This window comes from Rattus norvegicus, chromosome 14 (assembly GCF_021556685.1).
Source record: "Rattus norvegicus strain SHRSP/BbbUtx chromosome 14, alternate assembly SHRSP_T2T, whole genome shotgun sequence".
NCBI classification, from domain to species: domain Eukaryota; kingdom Metazoa; phylum Chordata; class Mammalia; order Rodentia; family Muridae; genus Rattus; species Rattus norvegicus.
In genome coordinates, this window is record NC_141547.1 from 83,234,211 (window position 1) to 83,256,135 (window position 21,925).

General features: G+C 51.1%; 2 protein-coding genes across 10 annotated transcripts; one reads left to right on the top strand and one right to left on the bottom strand.

Moving 5' to 3' along the window:
• Positions 1-87: 87 nt before the first annotated feature.
• On the top strand, positions 88-21,505 carry Dusp18 (dual specificity phosphatase 18). 8 transcript variants are annotated; one of them, XR_015636668.1, is made up of 6 exons: positions 88-350; positions 2,088-2,712; positions 2,816-2,944; positions 8,177-8,247; positions 16,359-16,446; positions 18,587-21,505. XR_015636668.1 is itself a non-coding variant. In NM_001013128.2 (5 exons), the coding sequence occupies exons 2-3, from the start codon at positions 2,150-2,152 to the stop codon at positions 2,865-2,867; spliced, it is 615 nt and encodes a 204-aa protein (NP_001013146.2). In that variant the 5' UTR covers positions 188-350; positions 2,088-2,149; the 3' UTR covers positions 2,868-2,944; positions 3,567-3,666; positions 4,255-6,808. The 8 variants fall into 8 exon arrangements, 2 of the variants coding, with proteins under 2 accessions (XP_087439503.1, NP_001013146.2); XR_015636664.1 differs by adding an exon at positions 8,705-8,804 and having other exon boundaries at positions 16,359-20,597; XR_015636667.1 differs by lacking the exon at positions 8,177-8,247.
• Positions 13,251-20,160, bottom strand: Slc35e4 (solute carrier family 35, member E4). Of its 2 annotated transcripts, none has more exons than NM_153316.2 (2): positions 18,963-20,115; positions 13,251-14,183 (listed from the first exon to the last, which is right to left on the bottom strand). In NM_153316.2, the coding sequence occupies exons 1-2, from the start codon at positions 19,579-19,581 to the stop codon at positions 13,750-13,752; spliced, it is 1,053 nt and encodes a 350-aa protein (NP_695228.2). In that variant the 5' UTR covers positions 19,582-20,115; the 3' UTR covers positions 13,251-13,749. The 2 variants fall into 2 exon arrangements, with proteins under 2 accessions (NP_695228.2, XP_087438497.1); XM_087582371.1 differs by lacking the exon at positions 13,251-14,183 and adding an exon at positions 14,859-15,119 and having other exon boundaries at positions 18,963-20,160.
• Positions 21,506-21,925: the final 420 nt, after the last annotated feature.

Genomic DNA, 21,925 nt, shown 5'->3' on the forward strand with positions numbered 1-21,925 from the left:
TTCTTTATGACTCTCGGCTGGGCGTGTTGCCTAGGAGACAGACGGGCGAGTGGGCGGGGCGTGCCGGCTGTGGGCAGAGCAATGGTCCTTCCGGTTGCTTGGCGCGTTTCCGTGGAGACGGGCGGGTCCGCTCTGCTGCAGCCCACCCGGCTTTTCGGAGGCGTTTGGGAACTGCGCGAGTCAGTCGCGGGGGTTCCTGTAGGCCCAGAGCTGTCCATTGTTCCGCGAGGAGAAATCGTTGCTACTGAGATCCGGAATCATGAAGGGCCCTCTCTGTTTTAGAGACGGTCGCCCGCGGCTCCGCCCTGCAGTTGCTTCCTGAAAGATTTCCGGGGTACTGAGGGAAGGAGGTAAGATCTTGTGAGTCTTGTCTCTGTGTTGAGAGGCCAACTCTCTAGGATGCTTCCTGGGCTTGATGTGGCACCTCCCACTCATCTACTTGTGGACTCTGTTTCACGTTTATAACCCGGAATTTAACCAACGCCCCACCTATATTTGCCAACTTTCTCCAGAAAGTGTAATCCACCAGAAATATCAGCCTTCAGAACTTGCTGTCCGATAATGAACAAAACTGGTTTTCCTCGATCTCAAGTTTCAGGGGTACAAATTAGATGTCAAAGACCTCATTGGTTGTAGAGTGAGAAAACAAAGGTGACGAGGTTTGTTTCCTCTTTTCCCCCTTCTCCCTAGTTCCTCCTCCCCCTCCCCCTCTTCGGTCCTGAGAGTTTCAGTAGTCAGGCTGATCCGGAACATCCAATCTTCTTGCCTCAGCTTCCAGGTCAGCTCTACCATGCCCTACTGTCTGTGACCACTTCCTACTCTCTTTGCAACACTATAACCCCAAGCCTGAAACAAATACCCTTAGTTGTCATTCCCACAAAGCTTTGCATTTTAACTTTACTACAAGCACTTGTAGTACCTCCGGTTCATCGGTTCATCCGTCTGTCTTTATGAAGTAGGCGTGCTGCCCCTATCGACCAACAGTTTAAAGACCCCATTTGACTTTATTTTCTATTCTGAAATTGCATAACACCCCACTCTGGACGGTAGAACATTCGTTCCATTGAGCTAAGCCAAGAAGGTCTGTGGATTCTACAGATAGAAAAGGACTGAAGAGAGCAGAAACAAAACCATCAGGTCACTTGGAAGTCACATTCCTTGGAAAGCAGGGACAGTAGAAAAATAACTGGTGGGCCTGCGGTTACCTTGAATGACTTTTCAGTATGAGGAGATTAAGATAGGCGTCGTCCTTGTGCTAGCTGAAACTGGCCTGCCTGGGAAATCCCGATTTCTCAAAGGTTAATTAAACAACAACAACAAAACAGCTTTGTTTCCGTGACAAAGACAAAACTAAATCAAAACAAAACAAAAAAACCCTATAATTTGTTTCCTTGGCTCGTTGTTGGGGGGCGGGGCCCATGAAACAAAGGCCCCCACCTTGCTCTTCTACCTCCTGAATATCGTGCTCCAGGTGAACATCACCGAGCCTCTTCTCCACTTGCTCTCAGTCAGAGGTCATTACTGTTGGAAGTCACACAGCTGAGCAGAGAACATGGAAAGTTTCCCACTAGCTCTGCTGTAGATGGCACCAGTTGTGTGGGCAATCTTCAGGGACCGGGACCCCTTTTGGCTGAAAACAGCTAGACTTGCTGACTGGTTATGAGAAGATGGAAAGGCTTGGTATATCATTCTCCCTCTTGTCGCCCTTAACCTTTGGGTCCAGTTCTACTTATGGTAATAGGAACATGTCTACCCCAATGTTCTTTCAGCAGTTGTACTCCCTCAGCTCCTAAGCACCCTCTTTCTCCCGGACCCACCCAAGTAAACCCAAGGCCCGCCCCTTCCATTGTTCAGTCTCCCTAGCCATGGCTGACCCCTTTCCTCCGGTGTTTCCTGTGTGAAAGGACCCCCAGCGCTCAGGCAATGGTTCTGGCTCACCGATGTGAACATTGGTGTAATCACTGAGTTCTCTGCTGTACTTTTACATCAATGATCAAAGGACTGCCTCTGACCTTAGACACCCAGCCATCCCCTTCCCAGAAGTCTTCTGGGTTCTTAACCTCCAAACTTCCTCCTCCTTCCTGCAGGGTTCATAGCCTAGCAGAAAGATGAAAGCTTAACACGTCACCAACTGTTGACCTCCACCTTGATGACTTCACCTTGGAGTGCCTGCCCAGTTCAGTTCCCACAGCCCTCAATCAGTGGCCTCTCACAGATCACCAAGAGCCTGTTTATCAGCAATGGCGCGGCTGCCAACGACAAGCTCCTACTGTCCAGCAATCAGATCACCACGGTGATCAATGTCTCAGTAGAGGTAGCGAACACCTTCTATGAGGACATCCAGTACGTGCAGGTGCCTGTGGTGGATGCGCCCATCGCGCGCCTCTCCGATTTCTTCGACCCCATTGCTGACCACATCCATTCGGTGGAGATGAAGCAGGGCCGCACGCTGCTGCATTGCGCTGCTGGCGTGAGCCGCTCGGCCGCCCTGTGCCTCGCGTACCTCATGAAGTACCATGCCATGTCCCTCCTAGATGCCCACGCTTGGACCAAATCACGCAGGCCCATCATCCGGCCCAACAGTGGCTTTTGGGAGCAGCTCATCCATTATGAGTTCCAGTTGTTTGGCAAGAATACGATGCAGATGGTTAACTCTCCCATGGGACTGATCCCCGACATCTACGAGAAGGAGACCCGTATGATGATTCCACTGTAAGCCAGCCCGCCAGCTCCTGAACTGGGGTCGGCCGTACAGCTCTTGTCATTAACAGCACCCCGAGGTCTAAACCTGAACATTCTACTTTTGTTGCTACAGGAGTACACCAGATGGTGCTTTTCATAAGGGCAAGGAAAAAGCGTTGCTATGACATTTACCCTCGTAATCCAGCCAGGTTTGGTGGTACATGCCTGTAGCCTCAGATTGCTGAAGCAGGAAGATGACAAGGTGAGTTTGAGGCCAGCCTAGGCTATATATGAGACCCCGTCTCAAAAACAAAAAACCAACAAAAGAAAATCCCCAACAAGTGCTATCCTCTCATCTGTGTTTTTAGAGATTAAATTTATTGCTTATAACACAGTGAAGGTAACTTCTCCATGAGTGGTAGGTTGCTGGGTGGGTGGGGTGGAGCGGGCGAGTGGTGCCAGGTCATAAAAACCAATGCCCAGTTGCATATGTCGAGCTTGGGTTCCTGCAGCCCTTCTCGAGATGACCAACCCAGAGATGAATCTGCCAAAATACCCACCTCGTTCATTCAGAGGCAGAGCCTTAAGCATTCTGGTGCTCTCCGATGTCTCACAATAAGTGCCAGCCTACTACATTAGGGGCCTTCAAGCAGGGCTCCAGAGGCTGCCCCTTCTACCTTTATTTACCTCAGTGGCCCAATTCTGGTCTTCTAGATCAGATTCACACAGTGCTTGGATCATAGTGGTGCCCAGATCAGCTATCCTCCCATACACAGGCCTTTGTTTATACACGTCCTCAGAAGCCTGTGTGTGAGAGAGAAGAAGAAATGGCTTGATCTCTGCCAGGCCTCAGCCTTTGCCAGAGCTCTCCCTTTGCAACCTAGGAATCCTGACACAAGGCCTCATGCAGAATTGCAGACCACGAGATCCAGGGTCCCAGACTGGCTGACTGTTGAGGAACTGTGAGGACAGAGGTCAGAACAAGTGAGTTGTCCCTAGTAGGCCCTGTGACTCAGGGCTGCTCAGAAGCCCTTGCTGTCAGGGTCTGATTCAAGAAGGCTCCATTTAGCTTAAACCATGGTCCCAAGTAGCCCAGGCTGTGTAACCTCGAGCACCTTTCTCCTTGCCTGTACTTTAGGAAGGCTGGGCTCACAGGTATGTGCCACCTTGCCCAGGAAGACTTGTATATTGCTCTGTCATAAAGAAATAAGGCTTGCTCCCCATGGCTTGCTCAGTGCCACCTGCCCAAGTAGCACAACCACAGTGGACTAGGCCCTCTCACATCAAGACGCCCCCTTGGTGGAGGGTCCCTTGTCCCAGGTGACAGTTTGTTACACTAACAAACACTAAGTCTAATCTAGAGCTTTTCAGAGCGTTTAGGAAGCAAACAGCACAACTGTCCTGTTGGGGTTGCTATGGTGCCATGCATTCCAAGAGCTGTGGGGAACTAGACCTTCCCCATGTGTGAGTCGGGTTCTCGGCAGGCACAGAACTGGTAGGGTGAAAAAAAATGAAAAGTTTGTTAATTTAATGTTTGGTGAAATAGTAACCAACTTGTCTTCTGCCTGAGAGGCTGAGAGGCCAACAGTTGCTTGACCCTTGAGGCTAGATGCCCAGCAGTGGGAGCAGTCCCCCAGTGGCTGTCTCTCAATGGAGAGGCCCACAGCCCAGGAGCTGCTCGGTCTACAAGGCTGGGACATCAGCAATCCCGACTTGGCAGCAAAAACCCGAGTCTTCCTGAAAGGTCACTCATCCTTAGTCCAGAGAAGCCTGGAAAAACTGGTTTTGATGCCAGTGGAGAGGATCAATCAACTGAGCGGCAAGTGGGAAGGCCTCGAGGTCTTCAGGTCTTCAGGCCTTCACACCCTCCTTACCCGAGCTACTTCCCACCCATTAAAGGCAACTGGGCAAATTCTCCTGCTATGGCTCCCTGTCAGTGATTCTGATCTGTGACAAGTTGACTTTAAACAAACCACTACACTCCCTAGATCTACCCTTGCCCCATTTTCACAAAGGGACTGCCCAGGGGGGTTGGTATGAGGCAGTCAGGAGAGGAGGAAGCTAACTGCTGCTCTAGACTACTGTCATCCCTCAGCAAGAACAACCCCACCTCTACTCACCTCACAGCCGCAGGGTGGCTAAGCCCCCGACACCGCACCTTTCAGAAGAAGCAGCCCCTACCCAACAGATTGGTGTGACAGAGCCGCCGCCATGCAACTCTCTTGGTAGGAACACAGAATCTTTTTTAAAAACTTTATTCAAGTCTTTTGGTCATTAAAAGAAGATATTTGAAGGCGGAGAGATGGCTCGGTGATTGTGAGCACTGACTGCTCTTGCAGAGGACCTGGGTTTGATTCCCAGCACCCACTTAGTGGCTCACAACTGTCTATGGCTCCAGTACCAAGGAACCCATTGCTCTTTTCTGGTCTCCTAGAGCACCAGGCACACAGACAGACAGTAGGGAAATACATGCAGTACACATACATATATGTAGGGAAAACACTCATACACAGAAAATAAAAATAAATCTTTTTAAAAAAAACTAAATTAGCACATAAAATTAACTCAAATTCAAAGTTCTCTGGGTCAACCGACCCTAATTGGACTCAAACCTAAGGACTCACATGTGCTAGGCAGATGCTCCACCACCAACCTAATCCCTCGTCCAGTTCTCTGACATTGGTTTTGGGTCAGGGTCTCCCTACGTAATTCTGACTGCCCTGTAACTTGACATGTAGTCTAGGATAGCCTCCAATTCAGACCAGCCTGGTGCACAGACTGATATATTTATCACAAATCAGGACTGTGGCAGTTCTACTGCACAAAATATCCCATCCGGGGTCCCTTTTGTGGTCAGACCCCCAACCCAACCCTGCAGTCTCTGATAAGCTCGTACCTGTGTGGATCCTATGGGTTTACTGCTACTCGGTGCAGCCTGGAGTGCACGTTTCTCACAGTTGCACGTCTTTGCTCTATGGTGTTGCGTGTGGCTATGCCACTCTGGACTCAGTGAAGCATACTTGAGTAGTTAGTTTTAGGGGATTGTAGATACAATTACTATAAACATGTGTATACAGGTTGCTGTACTTGTGGGCATACATTTCCATTTCTCTAGGGTGTGGACGATGGAATGAGATATTAGTCATGTGATAATGGTGTGTGTAACCATCTTTATGTTTAAAATGCTAACCTTACAGAGTGGCCCTCTTGCCTTCTCACCAGACTTGGATGAACACTACCCACCCCTCGTTTCCTCTCTCACCCCCCTCCCACATTTTCTGAACACCTTTTCCCAGTAAGTTACATTGCTCCCCCCATACACATGATATTTCTGTGTTCATGTCTTAAAAAACTATCTGGGCCAGCATAAAAGTCAGGTTCTCTGTTGTAGCAGCTTCATACATGGTGTTACACTGTTCTAGGTGTCCCCCTCCTGGTCCACATTTTTATTTTTTAAACAATATAGTTTTGGGAAATATACATGGATAGCATCTATTAGCTCATCTCCATTTTTCCAGTTCCTCCAGTTCCTCCAGTTCCTCCTATTGCCCTTGTCCTGCCTCCCTCCCAACATGTCCGCCCTTTTTTGTTCTTAACATCAATAACCCTGAATCCAGTTAGTATTGCCCATCTGCTCATGGTGTGGGATCATCTGCTAGGGTGTGGGCACCTTACCAGTGGCAGTGTTGCCAAAGGAGGGTGACCTCCCTCCCTCAGCAACCATTAGTGCCAACAGCTCCTCCCCCAAGGGCAGGTGGATAGGCACATAACCACCAGTGCTATGAGCTGACATGACGGCAACCTTAAGCTAGCCAGCAGCCAGCATCCCTCTCCTCCTCACCCTGCAGCTCAGACATTCTTCCCACTCCTGGGGCATTAAAAAGAGCAGGAAGCTGTTTGACACCTCCTGCAGAATTCCAGCACGATTAGCATTTGTTGTAAGGATTGTCAGCTCGAACAACACTTTTTATTTATAGATATTTTGTGTTAAAATAATAGCGAACCCTGCTCAAGGCCTAAATTTATTCAGGTATGGCCTTACTCCTACATAGTTTCTGGGAATTTAAAAAATAAGACTAAACCTTTTTTTTTTTAAACAATAAAAATGTCTTAACTTCCTCTGTAAGCCTGTGACCTGTGGCTTTCTTTACCTTAGCAGCTGTGATCCTGTCCAGTGCATAGGAACCAGCCGTGATCACAGTAGGCTAAGTTCCAAAGCCACTGGAAGTGTGTGTGTGTGTGAGAGAGAGAGAGAGAGAGAGACAGAGAGACAGAGACACAGAGAGACAGAGACAGAGAGAGGCAGAGAGAGAGACAGAGAAGACAGAGATACACACACTGGGGGTGGGGTGGGGTTGGGGTGCTGACTTAACCGGGTCCTCTTTTTCTAAATCCTTGTGCTTAAAATGTTTGGTTTTTAAAAATAAACTCTTAACTCTGTCTCAAACTGGCTCATCCTAAAATTCTTTTCTACTTGGAGACCAAGAATCCATCTCTACTTAAACGGAGATCCCTAAAACAGGTAAGGGCACTCCTCTGGCTGCAGAGGGGAGACAAAGACTGCTTTTACTACAGCCTCTGACAATTAGCAAAGGAACCAGGGAGATGTATTCAGGAGCCTATGCACATTCATACATGCACATTCATACAGACACATTCATACGGGAGCTGGCCCGTTCCTGAACACGTGTGCTTGGCTGGACTTCACAGTTGAAGGAGGGCCTGCTGAGCTGAGGGACTCGGAGCACGTTTAAGGGTAAAGCTGGAAGGCAGGGACATCTTCACATGCTTACCTCACCTCACAAGGAACTAGCTAAAAATAAACGGACCACTTTGCAGGCCTATTAACACGGGATTCTGCCTTTAAAGGTGCCTGCCTCGACTAGTTAGCAGAGGTAAGTAAGGTTTTCAGGGGCTCATGGGGTGAGCAGTGTCCTGTGCTAAGGGCCAGCTGCTGAGCATTTCTCGTAATCAGGCTGAGCAGAAGCCTCTCTAGGTGGTCAGATGTCAAAACATACCGTGTTGGTAGGAAGGAGACCTGCAGATGTCTCTCTCCCCTCGGACTTTATTTTGGTGTTTTTAAGACAGAGTCTCAATATGTAGACCAGGCTGACCTAGAATTTACTTAATGTGTAGCCTGGATTGGTTTCAGACTCGAACAATAATCCTGCCCAAGCCTCCCAAGGGCTGTGACTATAGGTATATGGCACAGTGTTTCTGGAAAAGGCCATCAGTTCACTATGTAAACAGTAAGTATTCTATTAACTGAGCAGAAGAATTTGGCTTTATAGAAAATGGCTAACAAACACAGAAAAGTATATTCCAAGACCTTGAAATAGATAATTAAAACCACAAGGAGCTGCCTGCTCATTTCAAAGTTTATGTGTTGGCTGGGGGAGAAAGGGGTTGAGGGTGTGTGTGTGTGTAGAGGGGTGAGGGCATGAGACATGATTTCTTTATAGCCCAGGACTTGCAATTCTTTCTCACCCTCCAGAGTGCTGGAATTACTGGTGAGCGCCGCCTGCCAGGGTGAGGGACACATCAGGTTCTTCAGGTTACATTTTGGTAAGGATTAAAGGATTACCAGGTAACCTCATCACCATACCAGTTACAGTTGTCTGTTTGGGAAATGGGCCATCCTTTCTTCCTGCTTTGATTTCTATTAGGATAATAACCTAGTCTCGGGTAGTTGGAACTTTACCAGTTTTATTTGTAATCGGACATATTAAGGCCTAGTGCAAAAGCTAATTCAAAATACTGAACTTCCAGAATTTGTTGGGGTTTATTTGTTTTTGTTTTTGTTTTCTGTTTTTTGTTTTATCCCCCCAAGACTGGGTTTCTATGTGTAGCCCTGGCTGGCCTAGAACTCACTCTGTAGAGCGGGCTAACCTCAAACTCACAGAGATCCTCCTGCTTCCTGAGTGCTGGGTTCAACGGTGTGTGTCACATGGAAACTTGCAGACTTTTTTTTAACAATCTTTTTCTCTACTCTACCCCTATCTCCTTCACCACTGTCATCTAGCCCTGGGCCATCTGATTCAGCTCCTTCAGTATTTCCTCCACCTGGGCTTAAACTGAAGGTCTAATTACTCAACAAAGTGGACTGGCCACCCGCTCAGCAGGTAGAGAGGCTCACCATGGTTTTGGGGGGAGGGGAAGTCCGGGGACACAGAGCAGAAAGAGTCCTTTGTCTTGTTTTGCTGTTGCTGTCCATTTGGTTTGGGTTTTGTTTCCATGTAGCCTAAGCTATCCCCGAAATCACTTTGTTGCTGAAAGGTGAGTGAATTTCTGAACCTCTTGCCTCTACCTCCCGAGTGCTTGAATTATTGGCAGGTCGAACCTAGTATTTTGTGCATTCTACTAATGGAACCATATCCTCAATCCCAAGTAGTCTAATAGAACTAGAGAGAGAAAGAGCCAAGTACAAGACCCTTGAGTTCAACCCCTGGCACTGAGAAAAAGGAGTCCTTGTTTGCCCTGGCCTTCTAGACTGACAAGCCAAGGGTGCCAGGGCAGGGTAGGAGGGGAACCCTAGTAGCTGAGGCTGAGACAAGGCTTTGCCTGAAGTTCACAGTGGCGGGATGCCCAGCATGGCTCCAGCTTCCTGGCTTCCCCAAGACCTGGCAAGGAGCCCGGAGGCCAGGACTACACCCTTGTCCTGTCTTGCAGGAGCATGCCCTGAGGCTGTCAGAGTGCAGGTGGCAGAGGAAGGGTGGAGAGAAGACCAAGGGGAGGAACAGTGGAAGCCTCAGTGAATTAGTAACAGCAGGACGCTCAGTGCTGAGCACTTCCTAAGAGCTACAGAGCTAGAGTCCGGTTTCACCGCTGCCCCATTTACAGCAAGGAGGCCTGGGAACTGAAGGCCCTTGCTCCAGTTCACAGCATACCAGAGCCAGGATTCAAACCTAGTTCTTGGCCCCGGAGCTCCTGTTTTTCACCAGTGTAGTAGCACACCCCCACATCCTTCCCAGTCTCAGCTTCCACGATTTCTTTTGATGCTTATAAAATGTCTTATATAAAATATACTTATAAGTAATATATTTATCTATCCACAATTTTTTATAGTGATCTTTGTGGAGGGCACCCTCAGTTGTCCACCAGATAATGCCTAGCATTACCCAGGTCGGGCCTCTGGGTTTGCCTGTGGTGCATTATATCTTGAGTGGATAACTGAGGTGGGCAGATTTTCCCACTGTGAGCAGCACCATTCCCTGGGCTGGGGGCCTAGACTGTTTTAAAAAAGAGGAACTGACATGAATATACACATTAACCAACCACTCTCAGATTTTTAACTGTGGGTTTGGTGTAACAAATTACTTCAGGCTTCTGCACTTGACTTCCCCAACAAGATGGCCTGGAACTTCAAATACTAAACAAGCAAGCCCTTTCTTCCTTAAAGATCAGTTTTGTTGGGGAGCCAGGAGGGAGGTAGGAACAGAAAAGGTAATTAATGCAACTGTCAGCTATGGTCTGAGAATATCAAATGGTTAATTCCAGAAATAAATAAATTCCTGCGCTTTAAATCATGTGCCACTCTGAGTGGGGCGTGATACTACACCTGTCCTGCTTCTGCTTACCCAGGTTCTTGGAGTATTTCTTTGTCCAACATGTCTTCACAGGATAGGCTACCCTATCAGTCCACACAGTAGGTGTCTTAGTTACAGTTACCAGATGTGGTGTCACCATGGTTGTGCATAACTACTTTTATTTTACGTTACCCGACAAACACAAGAACAGTAGAGTGAACTTTTCATTCTGGCTATGCCGAGCAGAAGGTGTAAAGTGACAAGGTTCTTCTTAAGGCCTTAATAAGAAAGGCATTGAGCGTTTGGCTAAGGCCAAGATTTGTAAGAACAAGTTTGTGGCATTGTGAGAAGGAACAGCTAGTCCACTATTATACTTCAGACCATAAAACTTAAGGCTGAGGGTGTGATAAGGGTTTGGTTAAGATGGAAATCACATGAAATGCGCATAGTCAAAGATTACAGCCAGCAGAGGGTCGTTTCCACCACCACTAGAGGTCTGTGATGCATCTGACTGTCACAGCTGCTCCCAGCCACATCCTATGCCAGTGCTGAAGACAGTGATCTGGGAGCCGGGTCTGGTGAGGAAGAAGAGAAAGGCAGCTCTGCTCTCAGGTGGAAGGCCACATTCAGCTGGGGCTTCAGACTTGGTGTGGCAGGGCGGCAGGTAGTGGGGAGGGGAGAGGAGAGCTTTCCCAGGAAGGCAACATAGGTTATCTGGGGTACAAGGATCAAAGATGAAGGCCTCTCACAAGGCAACAGATCCCCGGGAGGGACAGAACCAGGGGACCAGGAAAGACTAGCTTAGGGTCCTGCTGTGAGTAGAAAGATGTAGTACTAAGACCCATGCTTTCTGCTGTGCTCCTGCTGGAAATTGGAGAGCACTGGGAGCACTGGTGACAGGCCAACACCTAAGTCAAGCACAGGTCAATTTAACCCCTGTTCTGTCCCCAAACCACTAGGCTTTGACCCCCGTGTGTGTGCGTGTATGTGTATAGGGTGGGGGGCTGACTCCCCGGGCAGCAGGCATCTATTTCTGAGGCCAAAGAGCCTTGGTGAGGGCCAGTCAGAAAGTTCCCAAGCAGTGGGAAGTCTCCAATAAAGAAGATAAGTCACCAAGGAGGTTCTCCTCTGACCAAAGCATCTCTCCTGCCCAGCCCGGGAGTGGAATCCAGAGATGGGCAGGCTGTATAAGGGTGGGACAGACCCAGCCATGGCATCTCTGAGTCATAGAGAGGTGGGTGGCAGTGACTCAGTAAGGCCGTCTCTAAGACCAGCCTGGTAGAGACTAAGCCTAGGAAATCCTATGCCTGCCTGTGCTCCTTGGCACTCATCACCTGTCCCTCTCCCACTCAGCCTCAGGCTACCCTCCATATGCCCTGGCACAGCTCCTCTGTGAATTATGGCTAAGTGAATGAATAGGTAGTTCCTCTCTTGCCCCCAGCCCCAGCCTGCTCTAATGTCCACCTCACTAAAAAGGAACCCATATTCAGTTGGGTCTGCAACTGAGGTGGGCGTGGGGATGGTGGGTGACTGGCCACCTGAGACAATGACAGTCGTTTGATACTGGTCACCCACTTCCTTGACAGTGGGCTGCTCATGCCCATTCAATAACACCCCCCCCATGATGATTAGCATCATTAACTAGTGGTCAGAGAGGAGAGCAAGGGCCCAGAGAGGTAGCTCAGTTTGTAGGATGCTGCTTGCCAGGGATGCTTGAAATTCCAGTACCACATAACATACCAGGTGACTGTTGTAGTAAACATGCCTGTTATCCCAGCCCTCGGGAGGCAGAGGCCGGGGATCTTTTAAGTCAAAGACCAGCTTAGTCTACGAGTGAGTTCCAGGACAGTCAAAGTTAGAGTTCAAAGTCACCCTCAACTACATAGTGGCTACATGGAACCCTGTCTAAAAAAAAAAAATAAAAGGGCTGACTACACTTAGGAATAGTTAGGCTGACAGAATAGGGTTAGGCGCCAGGCCTCTGTGCCCCAGGCTAGGTTCTTACTGTTTCAGTAAGTGTAGGGTCTCAGCTATCTATCAAGGTTGAGGAGGTGGTGGTAGTGAGGCGGGGGGGGGGGGGTTGGGGGGTCAGACAAAGCTGGGCTAGCCATTTGGGGAGCTCTGGGCTAGCCATTTGGGGAGCTCTGGGCTAGCCATTTGGGGAGCTCTGGGCTAGCCAGTTGGGGAACTCTGGGCTAGCCAGTTGGGGAGCTCTGGGCTAGCCAGTTGGGGAGCTCTGGGCTAGCCAGTTGGGGAGCTCTGGGCTAGCCAGTTGGGGAGCTCTGGGCTAGCCAGGTAGGGAGCTCTGGGCTAGCCAGTTGGGAAGCTCTGGGCTAGCCAGGTAGGGAGCTCTGGGCTAGCCAGTTGGGGAGCTCTGGGCCAGCTTTAAGGTAGGGATCTTGCTTTAGGTTCAGTGCATTAGAGACCTGCTCCCCAGGGCCCTGGGCTAGCCTTGGGTACTTCCCTGGTACCTGCCCCTCTGCCAAGCTGTCCTCATGACTGTCCCTATGCACCTACAACCCTAAACTCAGCCCTCATCAATAGTCTAGGCCTCCTTGAAAGGACAGTAGCATGTTGGGAGTCTCTCTCTTCCAGGTAAGGATGTAGCCAGGAGAAGGGAGGAAGGTGTGTAGTTAAGGAACCGAGCATGACAGCACGCACGAAGGTTCTGGTGGGTGGGCTGGCACTGTGCTCATGTGCTCGAAGTCTGGCAACGGGGAGAGAATGAAGGAGACTTCATGGTGTACAGCATGGTGTCCTCAGAGCAGAGTGGAGCTCCAGAACATGTGTTTTAGGAGGGAGGATTCCTCCAAGAGAACAGTGTCTGAAACAGATGGTCCAGACCAGGGCAAGGCGGGGTAGGGAGGAAACCAATGCTACTGTCCTGAAGCTGGTCTATGGTACCTGGCCATGGAGGGGCAGCATAGAGAACAGTGCTAGGCTGGAGGCTAACACAGGGTCAGGGAGCTAGGGAGAACCATGTGGTAGCCCACCACTCCCTGGATGTTCCCTTGGCTGGAGCCTCAAGGAATGACATGGGTGTCCCAAGAAAAAATACTTTATTGGGGATGGAAGACCCAAATCCAGGGGAGGCACCAGAGTGAGGCTGCAGTAGCTACCTGAAGTTGGCATAGACTACCCCATCTTTAGGGGAGCCCAGCCATGAAGAAGCCTTCTCTGGTGACCCTCACATCCTGCCCCCAGGAAAGACTGTGCAACCGCCGGGCAATGTCTTCCTCATAACACTTTGAGGTTTTCCTAAGTTTGCCCAGCAATCTTCATCATAGTCACTGACACCAATCCATCTGACAGGCGCATGTGCCAGACTTGGACCCACCATCCAATGGCAGGGTTTGCTGTGAGTCGTGAGGAAGGCAGGGACAGGAGGTGGGTCTCTCTGAGATCCCTGGTGTAGCCTCCCAGGCAGCCCTTCCAGAAGGTACCTTCTTCCCCTGCCCTGGCCTCTGTCATGGCCACTGTCCAAGGTTAGATTCAGGCTGGGGCTGGCTGTCCGGGTCTAGTTCATGAGCTCTCCCAGGTCTCAAAGACCTTTGCCAGGCTGGTCCCTGTTCCACAACCCCCGGCGGGTAGCCCAGGAGGCCACAGACTCACAGTTGTGATAAAGAAACATTCCTGAAAGGGTGAGAGCGATGCCCACATAGCTGAGAGCGCTGAGGTGGCTGCCGAACAGGAGCCGGGACAGGATGAGGTTACCCACAACTGTGAGGTTGCCCAGTACGTGGACGGTGAGGGCAGATGTGAGTGCCAGCAAGGAGAAGCTGGCCAGGTTGTAGACTACAGACAAGAAGCAGCTGAGCAGGACGCAGGCCCAGAGGCGAGAGTCGGTGGGAGGCAGCGGTGGGGCGGCACCAGCCTCCAGCACCAGCGCGGCGCCTGCCAGCAGGCAGAAACTGGGCAAAGAAGTGGCGTACAGCAGAGTCACCGCATCTAGCCTCTCTTCCTGCAGCAGAGCACCTGAAACCAAGAGAGTGACCTGTCATCAGCTGGTATAGAGACAGTACCCAGTGAGCCAGCCCCGTACAGCTCCGTATAGCCCCGCACAGCCCCCGCACAGCCCCGCACAGCCCCGCACAGCCCCGCACAGCCCCGTACAGCCCCGTACAGCCCCGTACAGCCCCGTACAGCCCCGTACAGCCCCGTACAGCCCCATCCTCATGACCCAGCCTCCCGGAAGCTGATCCTGATTCTGAGCAGGGTTAGTGCCTCCTGCCCTAAAGTATGACTTGCAAGCTGTAGGGGAGTCAGCCTCCCCACCCCCCGGGCTTGTGACCTGTGCCCATTCCCCCCTTATTGAGTAAACTGAAATTTTACAAAGGTAGCAGATACAAAAGCCTTATTATAGTAAGTGCTCAGGAAATGTTAAGAACAAGGTCTTCGCAGCTCCAGTCAGGAATCAGGGGCAGAGCACCAGAGAGCCCAGCTCTGTCACTGCCCACTATAACAAGAGAAGGCGAAGAAGCTGGGGAGGGAGGAAAGGAGCACTACAGAGGAGGAGGGAGAGGAAGAAGGAAACCGGTTAAGAAAATAGTTTTGAGTCAAAATGGTGAGAGCAGTCGTCAGGCTCCAACACGGGGATGACAAAGGAGCAACAAACAGGACAGTCATTGTTGGCTCCTGGCAGTTACTCACTGTTTATGACCGAGAATCCGGAACTTTGTTTGTTTGCTTTTGTATTCTGAAACAAATTCTTGTATAGCCAAGAGTGGCCTTGAGCTCGCCATGTAGCTGAGGCTAGCCTTGAATTCTTCATCCTCCTGTTTTCCCACTGTGTTGTTATCCACCCCCAAGGGTTGGGATTGCAGGTGTATACTATAGTGTCTGGCTTGATAATCTGCATATTATCCTTTTTTAAAAAAAACTACCAAAACAGTAGGGCTGGTCGAGATGGATCTAGAAGTACGAGAGAACATTTTAGGTTTTCAAGGGAAGGGGAACTTGCTGCCTACACAAGCATGGCTGTAGATGCCAATGTCCATACCAGATTCTATAGAGCTGATTGACTCACAAAGAGAAGCGTGGTCACCATCAGAGGCCTACACACCCTGGGTGAAATGTCTGGAACCTTCTCTAAGTCAGTGGGGCAGAGTCAACACTGGATATGGGTGCCTGCCTGGGCCCCTAGGTTGCTGTTCCCTGACACACACTTTCCAAGGAGCCCGCAGTGCTTATTCACAGCCCATACTTGGAACAGGAAGTGGTATTTATTCCCCTCTCAGTTCATTCTGCTGTTTGGGTTTGGTTCCCTAGGCAACAGCCTCTCCAGCTCATGCATTCCTAGAAACGAATAGATAACCATGATGCCGCCTGCTCAAAAGGGAGCTAGAGCTGTCCGTGGCTTGGGCCTTAAAGACAGTACAGGAAGGCTTCTGGTTTCAGGTGGACTTCACTCTCAGGGGTAGCCTGTGCACCTGCCCTGCATCCTGCCCAACCTCCCACACCCCTTCACGCAGCCCACAAAAGAGCAGTTATTCCTGTGGCAGAAGTGACTAACTCCTGGTGTCCTGACTCCTCGGTGACCCCGCCCTTGCCAAAACCCTCTCCATCCTCCTCTGCTTTTCCAAAGATATTTTGTTGCTTCCTTTTGGTGCTGAGGCCTGTGCTAAGAAAGATCTCTATCACTGAGCTACACAGCCCCAGCTCCTCCCAAGCAGGGGTGGGGGGAGGGTGAGACAGTCTCTGTAACATTAAAAAATATCCACACGTTTTCATGGTATACATATATATACATATATATACATATATACACATATACGCATATATATACACATATACACACATATATACACATATATATACATATATATATTGCACGCATGCAATTTGTGTGATGTATGTATGTATATATATGGACTATGTGAAGGTCGCAGGGCAACTTGCAGGAGCTCGTTCTGTCCTTCCATTGTGGGTTCTGAAGATCACACTCACGTCATCTGTGCAGCAAATGCTTTCACACCCTGAGCAACCTCACTAGCCCTGAGACAAGGGCTTTCCAAGTAGCTCAGGCTGACCCAGAACACAGGCTGGCCCACACTAGACATGTGACCCTCCTGTTTCGGTTTCTAAAGCGATGGGACTACAGGCATGTGCCACCTTGCCAGGCTGAAAAAGTGTTCTATTTTTTTCTTATAGACAGAATCTGACGTGGTAGCCCCAGCTGGCTTTGAACTCATCACTCTCCCAGGATGCCAGGGTTGCGGACATCACACCTGCCTCAAAGGTACTTTCATGTCAACATCTGAACACACTCAGCCTCTGCTACACACAAAGAGCAGTGACCTCTTGGCCTATCCCCACATTGCCCCTTCCCTAGCTGTGTAACAGTCACCTCTCTGCCTCAGTCTCCTTGTGGAGGGGGCTGGGAGAGCCTTACACTCCGTGTACAACTCTCAGCACTGAGGCTGACGCCATCCTCTGAATCTGAGGACTGATGGGGAGTCTGCCACAGCCTGTGTCACATCCAAGGATGTCCTCTGCTATTTTGTCACCAGCACTGTGGCTGGAGAGCTCCCTTGGCAGCCTTATCAAGCCCCCCACCACACCTGTGCCCACCTTGCACTCGATACAACTTCTGCCTTGCTAAGTACAGCGCTCCACTCTCTGGGGACTCAAAGGAAGTTCTGAAACACAGGTGGCTACAGAAGACAACAGGCTCGGCTGCTGGCCGGCACCTCATTTGCTTGCCTCTCTGGGTCTGAGGGCGACACCATACAGACGATTCCGTCCATCCCCCTGTATCTGCAGCCAGCCCAAGTAGAAAAAAAGAGGCTGTCTAGGGCTGCCTGAGCTCTCTTTCTGGACTCCTACCGATTGCTCTCAGACCTTTCAGGAAAGGAGCAAGCTAGCACCGGTACACAATGTGGCTGGCCCAAGAGCCCTTAGCAAAACAGACTTCCTCTTTTTAGAAACCCATTCCTAATCCTGGATCCAGTCACTCTCCTCATCTCTGCTAGGCTCCCATTTGATAGGGGAACCTCCAGCTCTCTAAGGGCTCTTTACTAACCTGACGTCAACTGGCATCAAAACCATCAATTAAAGACATCATCTGAATTTCTTCCCTACACCAGGCCCCAGGCTGGGGGCTGAGGACACAGAGATGACCCAGCACACAGCCTGTGAACCAAATGGCCCACAGCTGTCGAAGTAAAGGACACCCAATGTGCACTCAGTGTAAGAAGTTGAGTCTTGGGGGCTGGAGAGATGGCTCAGTGACTAAGAGCACTGACTGCTCTTCCAGAGGTCCTGAGTTCAATTCCCAGCAACCACATGGTGGCTCACAACCATCTGTGATGAGATCTGATGCCCTCTTCTGGTGTGTCTGAAGACAGCTACAGTATATTCATATACATAAACTAAATAATTCTAAAAAAAAAAATCTTAAAAAAAAAAAAAAGAGGTCCGGTCTTGAGAGAGAGAGGAAAGGAGCCAGCAGAAACCAAGAGGTGTCTGCCAGTCACATGCTACTATGAACAGACCTGAGCACCCTATTGCCTGGCTGGCCAGAGCTCCTCCTATAGACAGGAGCTGCCCAGAGCCCAGTATGAGGAGGACTTGGCTCTGGCAGGTGCAATTGGGGCTGGAAGCTGGGCCTTCTCTGCCTAGTGTCCCTACCCAGAAAGGCCCTTCAGAGTCAGGTTTCTCTGAGCCACTTCAAGGCCCAATTCAGGCCTCAGCTCATGTAACCTGAGGGCTAAAATAGAACTGTGTTTTCACCCTGCTCACGGCCTGGAGAGACAGTGACGAGACCTTCGGGGCCCAGATGGAAGATACCAGGCAGGGCTAAGGCCTCACTTCGCCGTTCCTCACTGCAGGCTGCACCAACCGTAGCTCAACGCCCCTGGGAGCCCCTTACTTTCTACATGCTCCTCCTTCTTCCTTGAGTTATGGTGGAGGAAGGGAAGAGCTATGACTCAAAAGCCCCTCCATGCTCAGGAGATCAGCCTCCACCCCCTGGCATACTGGGGCTGGGTGGGGAAGGATACCTTCCTTCTGCCCTGAGTCCTGCTTCTGCCCACTCACAAGAGAGCCAGCATCCAGTCACACAGACCAGACTTGGGAGTCCTTGTGACCCTGGGCCAATCATAAACCTCTTTGGCAGCACTCAGGAGGCTGAGTCAGGAGGATCACAAGTTTGAGGCCAGCCTGAGCTTCCCTGCCCTGCCCCTCCCCCAGTAAAACACTCTCTTATTCATTCCATCACCTCTGATGTGAAGACAAAGATGGGAGTTGCCATGACAACCGATGACCAACACCCAGAACCAGGTTCATCACACTGCAGCTCCTGGTAAACGCTGCTTGGGCTCTGACAAACCCCTGTGTTCCCAACCAGCTCCAGACCCTTCTGCCTTTCCTTTTCCTAGATTGTGCTCCCTCGCCTTCTGGATTCATACTCCTAGGACACACAGCATGGAGTCTGAATACCACGCTCAAATCATGCCTCTGCTGTTCGCTGGCACAAGGCCCAGGTTCTGCACGTCTGTCAAGCGGGGATAATAAAGTGCTTGCTTCAATGAGAGGCAGTAGGGTGGAGTGGGACAAAAGGACTCTCGAGTTATAGAACACAGCTCACCAACAACTGTCATTAACTGTGCCTCTAAGGCTTAAGTTTGAGGCCTGAACTCGCTGGATCCTCTCTCCGAGCCTTGTCTGTAAGTAAAAGAGGATCACTGCCACCCACTTCACAGCAACAACGCGGCTACACGCCCCACCTCCTCAGATGGCCACCCAAGCACTCACTCTGTTGAACAGACTTGAAACCTCGGAGACAGGTGGCCACCAGCAAGAAGCCACAACCAGCAGGAGGTGCCCGGAGCTCTCCAGCCAGACTGCATGCAGCCCCTAGGCAGAGCGGACCCATGGCAGCAAACTGCAGGGGATGGTGTCTTCGGCCAAGCAGCAACGCAGACAAGGCCAAAGTGAACAGTGGTGTGGTGGTGGTGGCTAGCTGTGCTAGGTCCAAGGGGACAGTGCTCAGGCCCACGTTGCCACACGCCATGGAGGTCCCGAAGGTGAGGCTGAGTAACAGCACCCTGCGGTGGATGCTATGGGGCACGGGTCGCTGGGCCCCCCAGTGGCATGCCACAGCGGCTGCCAGCATGTGCAGGGCTGACAATAACAGGGGCCGTCCGAAGCCATGCACTGTGAAGATCCACTTGTTGAGACTTGACATGCTGGCTCCTGCCAACAGCCACACCAGTGCTGCCACAACCACTCTCGCCAGAGCAGGCTGCCCAAGGACTTGAGGTTTGTCAGGAGGCCACTTGGGACGGCCATGCTCCTGGGCACTTCCAGCCACAGCAATTGCTTCGGCTGAGGTCATCCTGACTTCATGGTGCTCCAGTGGGCAGCGGCACATCCGCACCAGTAGGGCTGGGGCAGGAAGGCAGGCTTTTCCAGGGACTCGCTGAGCCAGGTCCTGATTCCTCAGATAGGAGAGGGCACTGCTTCAGATGCTAGACCCTGAGCCAGCCGATAATTCTGGTTCCGTCAGAGAAGAACCGAGGTCGTGGCTGCTGAGATGCCGGACTGGCTGGTGCCCACCCAGGCCTCGTAAGCCCTGGGCACCTCCCGCACCAGGGGAGGTCTTCTCCCTCCTCCTCGCCCGGAGCTCACGCGATGGTTTTACACAGAATCCGCTTGCCTTTTTCCATCTTCGGTCCCCAGACTGTCAGGATGAGGACACTGATCCCGACCTCCTGCATGTTTGGTGCTCAGGCCGTGACCAGGCCAGGCAGGGTCGATAATGTTCCGAGCGAGGGAACGGAGGTCGCAGTCCCCTCCTCCAGCCCCCCTTCGCCTCTTACTGTGCGGGGAATAGACGCTGATGGGCCGGCAGACGCAGAACCGCGAGCTCGGACTGGCTGCAGCTGCGCAGGCTGCTCTGACTGCGGCTCCGCTCCCCCGGTGGATCTGGCAGCTTCGGGCACCGGGCTCTAGTCCCTCCCAAGCGCGCCCGCGGCTCCGCGCTCCAGGCCCCGCCCTCTCCGCCGCTAGCGAAGCAGCGCTCCACCCGGAAAGTTCGGCTCAGCCCGGGCCCCACCCACAAGGACCAGCCGGGGAGCCCGGGGACGTCTAGCCCCTCCCACAGCCTTTGCGCCTGGGCTTGCGCAGCTGCGGCAGAGTCTTTTAGTGGAGAGCGAGGGCTGTACCAGTCACCAACGGGAATCGGGATTGTCTGCAGCGCTAAGGGCCTTCCTTAAAGACCAGTATCAGTGTTGACAACCCTGGGGCACCCTGCAGAGCCGTCCCAAAGTTGTCTGTCCTCAAGAAGCTGGGCGTTGAAAAGGGACATACGACATCACCTGATCCCAGACCACAAACGTCTCCTTGAGATCTTGGAATTAAACGGAGCTAGACCACGTGGTCCCTTAAGGCTGCCTCATCTTATTTCCCCTCCATTCCCCTCCAGATCTTTTCTCCCCCTCTCAGGCCAGGGCGGCGCCCCCTCTGGGGCAGCAGAAGGGGAAATGAATCACCAAAGCTAACCACAGCTTCGGGAAGCAGGGTACCGCGGGTCGGCATCCATCCCGAGCTTGCCCACTTTGTGTACTGCTCCCTAGGCACTCTGAGGTGACTCACAGCTGGATTTCATGGGGCCCACCCAGCAGAATCCTGGATGGGTTTTGGGTTTCCCATCCGAAAAATAGATGTCCTCTGATTTCCAGTTAGGGTAAGCAGCTGAACCCCAGGGGCTGGTTCCAAACCCAACTCGCTCCACGTGAGCAAGAACAAGGTCCATCCTGGGCTAGCCCCTTTGCGGTAATTGGATTTCTGGGGAAGCTCCCGCCCACCTGGACAAGCCTAACAAGCTGTCGCCTAACAAGTACTGGATGACAACCTGCCTAGAGAAATAAAATGGCAAAGCGAGACTGTGTAGCTCGGCCCGCAGCGCCCTCTGGTGGTCGTGACTCCGCATGGTTGCAAGCGTTCCAAATCCCTTCACTATGAAATAAAGGTGAAGTAAGTCAGTTCCCACCGGAGACCTCTGTCCCAGATGAACCAGGAATCTACATTGTCACACTTGCCTCCGATGAGTTTGATGCCTGCAGGAGCCCGTAGATCGCTGCTGAGTAACCCAAGTTGAAGGGCAGCGAGTGTAGATAGGAGACTTCCAGGAAGAGAACCAAAATCTGGGGCATTTAGTTTTTCCAAGAAGAGTTGTGGGAAGGAAACTGAATCAACCCCTTTCCATCCCCACACGCGAGCTGTATTCCTCTGGAATTTTTAATCCATTATCTACTACGCTTCTTTCAATTAAAAGGTATTTCTTCCAACTTAAATTTCTTGTTTATCATTAGTGGTGTGTATGTCCATATGGGAGTGTTGAGATTACAAGAGTTCCCTGCTATTGCCCACTTCTGTGCACATTAAAAAAAAGATTTATGTGCATCAGTGTTTAGCATCTATGCATGTATGTCTATGTGAGAGTGCTGGATCCTCTGGAACTGGAGTTACAGACAGTGTGAGCTGCCATCTGGGTGCTGGGAATTAACTGGAAGAGCAGCCAGTTCTCCCGCTGAGCCACCTCTCCAGCTCCTTGAACAATTTTTATTTTTTAGATATTTTATATGGATGAGTGATTTACCTACATTTACATGTGTGCACCATGTGTGTGCCTGGTGCCTGCAGAGCCAAAAGGGCATCAGAGCTCCCGGATCTGGAGTTAGTAGTGGTTGTGACCTACCATGTCGGTGTTAAAG